General features: G+C 45.7%; 2 protein-coding genes across 2 annotated transcripts in view; one reads left to right on the top strand and one right to left on the bottom strand.

Annotated features, from left to right (window-relative positions):
• Positions 1-255, top strand: part of CEP68 (centrosomal protein 68kDa) — an 8,367-nt gene extending 8,112 nt beyond the window's left edge. Inside the window, exon 7 of the mRNA XM_010137011.1 lies at positions 244-255. Within this exon, the coding sequence (XP_010135313.1) occupies positions 244-255 (12 nt within the window). The remainder of the gene's footprint in view (positions 1-243) is intronic.
• A 21-nt stretch (positions 256-276) lies between these two features.
• On the bottom strand, positions 277-6,060 carry RAB1A (RAB1A, member RAS oncogene family; the record flags this gene model as incomplete). Its single annotated transcript, XM_010137010.1, has 5 exons — positions 277-1,084; positions 1,365-1,496; positions 2,518-2,613; positions 4,050-4,145; positions 5,988-6,060. Coding segments are annotated over 5 exons (595 nt in total), but the record flags the coding sequence as incomplete, so codon positions are not given.
• Positions 6,061-6,397: the final 337 nt, after the last annotated feature.

Genomic DNA, 6,397 nt, shown 5'->3' with positions numbered 1-6,397 from the left:
TCCCTACACCAAGTCCTTCAGAAATAACTTAAGTTCCAAGACTGAGAGAACTGGTACATTCAGAATGCGCTATGCCTCCACCAGCACTGGCTGGGTGTTCCTGGTACAGCGATGTGCCTGAAGCACCATGACAACTCAGTCTTTTGGGCCATGGTCACTACTTTGAGTTGCAGGGAAGGCCTGAGAGCCGTGGCTGCACGCAGATATGTTTTGTGCACAATGCAAGCCTGTCCTCCCCCTTAGCCATACAAGTAAGACAATATTTATCACCATACAGGTTGATATTACTTCCAATAAGTACAATATTTATTAAACATTTCTTCAGGTTTGTTACATATTGTGCAACAAATTACAATATTCTGCAGCCACAAATTATATGCAGAGTATGAAGAAACTATTAATCAGATAGTGTGATCTCTCCATTTATAATTCTACAAGAAGGAACTAGCAAATCAGATCTTACAGATACCTAAATTTTATGCATGGAAAGTGACAGACACTGTTGTGCTGTTTGATACAAAATGGCTAAACTTCATCTTCAGAAGACTAAACCCGACATCTAAACATGCCAATAGAAACATCAAAACAAAAATACATCCTAACCAACCACAGGAAACAGTCTGGTATCAGGGAAAGCAACAAGGATTACACGGTTATAAACCAGCACACAAAGGTTTAAAACAGTTCTGAAAATGAAGTTAGCTGTCTTGAGTCAAGGGAATAAAAAAAGTCAGTATTGACCATTTACAATCTCTGACCTTTGTGGAGACGGTAAGAATCTGTTGTAGTGCAGCTACATACAGTACAATTCAGGCAATTTTTTATTTTTTCACTTGGGTTCAGATTGCAAATTCATTGTTGTGAGACAAAAGGGGGGAGGCGAGTTTTAGCAGCAACCTCCGCTAGACTGCTTGACTGGAGTGCTCTGGATTTTAACATTGGACTTCTCCGCACCACCAGCTGTCGCTCCCGGACCCATTCGTTTTTTAATCTCAGCAGCCATGGTCATGAAAGACTGTTCTACATTTGTGGCATTCTTTGCACTGGTTTCCAAAAACGGAATTCCAAGAGAATCTGCAAATTCCTGCAAATTGAGAAACAGCGAACAGTGAGCTCATACCCCCGTGCAGACCTCACCTCGTGTCCTGGTGCACTCCTGGGTAAGCTGCGGGTTCCTAGAGCACCACCCCGCTCCCACCCTCCAGTCTGGGGTGACTCACACTGCACAGGGGACAGTAAACTGCTGCCATCGACAGCACCTTGACTCTGCGTACCAAGACGCTGCCCTGCGCCGAACTCACTCAGGTGCATTTCAGCCCAGACCAGGTGCTCGAGGAAGCAAACACACAGCACCATCGACATACCTTTGCTGTTGTATAGTCTACTACTTTCTTTGTGGTCAGATCACATTTGTTCCCCACCAACAACTTGTTGACGTTTTCACTGGCATAACGGTCTATCTCCTGCAGCCACTGTTTTACATTATTGAAAGACTCCTGTGAGATAAGAGAACTGTCAGCAGGACCCTGAACCAAGAGGAAAGCTCCCAGTAATGACTGGGAAAGAATATGAAGCAACAAACTGAACTTGTCAATGTGATTCACAGCCATGAGGAAGAGAAACCCACTGAACACAGCAGCACTCCCCTGACTGTCCAGGACAGGTGAGGCAACACAGGGTCTGTGCAGCTCCTGGGCCCACACTCCAAGTCCTACACCAGCAGCCCTTCCTCCCCTGCTGCAACCCCCCTAGTATTTTTCCCTGCTCCATATCTTGAATAGTCAACAACTACACTCTGGAATGACTCTTCCTCCTCCTCCATAGCAGAGATAGATACAGCACACAGCTGCACCCAGAAGAATCCCAGGCACTGACAAAGCTCTTAGGTGCAAACCACACCACCGTAGAGATGCTGGAACAACCTGCGACTCCAGAAACACAGAGGTGCCCGGCTGAACCGATACTCAAGTCCCCAGTTGAAACCAACTGGTCTTTTTCTATTAATCCAGGAAACTCTACACTTCTTAAGGGCCCTTCAAACAGGACAACTGCACCAGTAATCTTCAGAGATCCTTTCACAGAGAACACTGGCTCAGCTATATCCTGCCCACATGCTGACAACTTCTGTTTCAAACGCCAGTTTTTATGGTAGACCAAAGTTCAAGTACATTCAGAAATCTTTTGACAACTTCCATCGGTAACTCAGACTTCCTGCTACTGCAGGCAGGGTGAGAAGCATTCAGAGAACAATCAACTACCTGCCCAGCAAGTCTGAGGTTAAGCCTACAAAACAAATGCTTTAGCACAGCAGATCCCACTGCTCCTTTTATTTCTATTTTAGCCCCAAACCAGAGACTAACACTTACATTTGGCTCAGTAAACCTTAACACGGTCTGGAGAACATCGTCACTGTTTCCTTAAGTAAGAAGAGCTGAGTGGTTCAATTCCCAGTTCTATTTGCTCATTGGCCTAGTGTATTCCACCCAGAAACCCTCCCAGCACAGGGCTCACACTTACCTGATCTGTCACATCATACACAACTATGATGCCATGAGCGCCTCTATAGTAACTGGAAGTGATAGTTCGAAACCTCTCCTGTCCCGCCGTGTCCCACTGCAAGACAAGTGACAGTGTCAGTTACTGCAATGCAGCTGTACCAGCATTGCGTGTTGGCTTCCAGAAACACAGCACAGCTGCTCAGCCATCCCAACTTCTCGTATATCCCAGTCAGAGCTACAGAAGTGGCCCCAAGACTGTATGCACGAAATAGGATCGGAGAAGATTAAGGGGAATTTCATGAAGAGTAATGCTTCAGTAGGTACTTTCCTAGAAGAACTTGCTTGTTTGGCTTCAGACAGGTAGTCAAGAGACCTCACTGAGGAAACCATGAAGCAGTTTTGACCATGAAGCAGCCACAGTTTAGTGGTGAGAAGAATCAGCACAAGCCAGGGCTGGAAAACCAATCAGGAATAAGGTCAGAGAGATGTGGGTCTCCAACCTGAGCACTCCCTTCAGCTTCCTTGGTACAGGAGCTGCAGCAGAAGGTGTTTAAAGGCAGCATCCTCTTCAGAGCATGAAGCTCAAAGCAAACTTGGTTCCCTCCTGCTGGGAGAGTTAAGGAGGAAGTGACCTCTGCCTCCAGCAGGACAGGAACAGCACTCACCCCAACTCTCTCCCTGGAGCCAGGTCAAGAACAGGACAAGCTGCCCATGAAAACCAGTCTGACTCCCAGACAGATTTCTGCAGTGGCAGCATTCCTAGTGGGCTACTCCAGACAGCTACATGAAGAGTCTGGAGGCTCAGGCTCCTGGCCATGAACTGGACTCCTGCTCCGCAGCACAGCCTGGAATCCCTGAGTCATCACCTTCAAATCATGAGAGCCTCTGCCTGAGCTGGGAGCAGTGGCTGACAAGGATCGTGTGACCTTGCACCGCTATTAGATTTCATTACACCAGTCACCCTTTGGAGCACTTCAAGATTAGAGGAAAGAACTGCCAAGTCTCTTCCCCTGCTTATTCCAAGTTGAAAGGCCAAAAGCACGACAGCAACACCGCCCAGTGCTAAGACAGATAGGCCAGTTAGAAGCATTTGTGTCAGTTTTTCCATTCAGGTCAAAGCAGTTTCCAGCACTAGACAGTGCAGCCCGAGTCAACAGCTGCTGCAGAAGTCGGGCATCTTGGACAACAGAGAGAGATTCTTGCACTTAGACAACCCCTTATTCAATTCTGCAGAACTACACCGGTTTTGACACGAGAGCACCCCCACACAGGAGTCTACCCTTCTTCAGCTCACAGCCCATATACTTCAGCTCTTCCCTTCTTCCCAGGAAAATGTAACAGGATATTTCCTCTGAGACACAGCCTTGGTAAGCATTCTCCTGAAAGGACAGGTCATGGGAAGTCTTGTAACCTTGCACAAACTGCCCAGCCTCTTGGAACAGGGCAGACTTCACTTCTGTGTTCAAGTACAAAGGTAACTACCCATAGTTAGGAATGCAGTTCTGTGCTTTGACAGATTGAAGCACCCAGAAGTTGAGAAATGCTACTTACTATCTGAAGCTTGATTGTTTTCCCATCTAGTTCTATAGTTCTGATTTTGAAGTCCACACCAATCGTGCTGATGTAACTTTCTGTGTACGTGTCATCCTAGGAAAAAGAGTGAACAGGAGTCAAGCCAGCTGCACCTCTTCTGCAGCCACCTACTTTATTATGCATCAGGGAGGCACCAGACAATGGTACTTAAGTCCCTGGCGAAACCACTCTGATCATCCGTGGCAAAGTCCAGTCAGTATTTTCACTCTATGTACTTTTTATAATGCAAAAACCAGTCAAAAAGATTCTTTTCTGGAAATCCTGTGGTGTTAAGTCCTGTTGAATTGTATAAAAACCACTCTTCCCTCATGTTGGCAGACTGAATGGCTGCTTAGAATAACCACTATGGATATAAATGCCTCAGATATTTATCTCCTTTGATGGTTTTTCATCTGCACTGCAAGGCAGCTACCTACAATATGTCAGAGGCTTCGCCTCAGTCACAAGCCACATCTGGACTGCAGATCCTCTCCTCTCACGGCTGGTCACTAAGGCAGTTTAGAGTTACAGCCTGGGTACATGCACCCAGTCCTCTACTCTGCAGGCTGGGTATAAACATGGGAAGGAAAACGCAGCACAGGTTTAGCAGCTTGCATGGACCTGGCTGCAGACTCTCCAGCAGGCCTTAAGGCACACAGGAAGCGCTGGATCAGTCTTTGCTACCTTCTAGTGATTGTTGATCACAGGGACATGAATGCTGCAGTAATTCCTCGTATCAGGGTAAAATAGCTTAGTTAAAGCCGAATTTCTAAAGAAAAAAGATGCTTGGTTGAAAAACCACCAGGTAACTGTGTACAAAGTTAAGCTGGCTAACAGAAAAGTTGGGTTATTCACATGAAGTCAAAGTGAATTCAAAACTATCTGCAAGAGGAGCAGGTGAGACTCTCCTGGGGGTACTGCCCCAGCCTTGGTGTCACTTGCAATCCACTGCCTCCCGTTCCATGAGGAAAGCAGGTTACATCTTTCCAGGGTTCATCCTGGTTTTAATGGCTCCCTGCCCTAATACTGCACAAACCGCAGCTGTCATAGCTTTAACTTGGGTGACACTCTGTACACACCTGACCACCACTTCATCTTTAGAACAAACACCACAGGCTCTTCCCAGAGGTGCCTGGAGCAACTGTTCACATTGTGAAACTGCTGCCATCATCCCACAGTAGTATCAACTTCTAGTTTCTAAACCAACATCCCACATTCTCCCTTTCGTCCTCTCCTCCCGTGGCAGCATAAAGCTGCACTTTGGCACAGATGTAGGTAAGGAGTTCACTGGACTCCTACTCAGAACATTTTAACTTTTCCTGTTGACAGAAAAACTAGAGCTTCTTGCATCAAGTTTCAGCTACAGCAGCCCACTAGCAATTTTAATACTTGTTACAGACTCGTTCACTAAAGGAAACATGACATCTTACTATTCCTAGAGTATGATTTAAATTACTTTTCCCTCTAGCTAAGCCATTGGTAGGCCTTTTCAATGAAGATAATCAAAATTCATCTGGCTGAAAATATTCAGATCAAATAGTAACCGATTGAGGTCTTGCCCTAACACATCTGTACTCTTTATGCCTGAAGGCACACACCCCAGAACAAGTATCTTCTTCCACCTTCAGTGTTCTACCACTAGTAGAATGATGGAAGTTAAATGAAGATGACTCATTCAAGTAACAGGAAAATGGGATTTAAACTTAACCGGACATACTCTTGATATTACTTCTTTCTGTATTGCTGCAATACATCAGCTAGAAACAGGTGAAGGAGACAGGAGGGGTGCGCAATATGCTGGTTATCCCTTGGTATACCAGACCTGACAGATACCAGTCCTTTCAAGTAGTTCTTGCAGCAGAAGTTCTAAGTACCTGGTAGCTTTTTCACATAAAGTTGTCAAGTACAATCACTTACTGCAAACCTAAGTAGAAGGCAAGATTTCCCAACACCGGAGTCTCCAATCAGAAGTAGCTTGAATAAATAGTCACTGCGGAAGGAAAAAAAAGTCACTTAATGAGAAACACTACTGAGAACCAAGTTCCTTACAGCTACTCTTTATCATGTTTGAGAAGGGTAAATTAATTCACTCTGGGGAAGTCACCTGCAACTCCACACTTCCCTATCCATTTTAGACACTCATGTAAACTGTGCTTTCCTAGGAAGTCACTCTGGGACTATCAGTGTGACAATCACCAAGGCCACCACAGTCCTACTTCAGCCCTCTGTGCTCTAGCTAAGATTAAAATCATGCTTCACAATCAAGCACAAGCCTGCTGTTTGGCCGAGTGAGTCAAGTAACCTGCAGATGGTGGTAAGAGCCTGCT

Source organism: Buceros rhinoceros, unplaced genomic scaffold (genome assembly GCF_000710305.1).
Source record: "Buceros rhinoceros silvestris isolate BGI_N320 unplaced genomic scaffold, ASM71030v1 scaffold42155, whole genome shotgun sequence".
In the NCBI taxonomy this organism is placed as follows: domain Eukaryota; kingdom Metazoa; phylum Chordata; class Aves; order Bucerotiformes; family Bucerotidae; genus Buceros; species Buceros rhinoceros.
The sequence above is the reverse complement of the archived record's forward strand: the minus strand, read 5'-3'. Positions and strand labels throughout refer to the sequence as shown.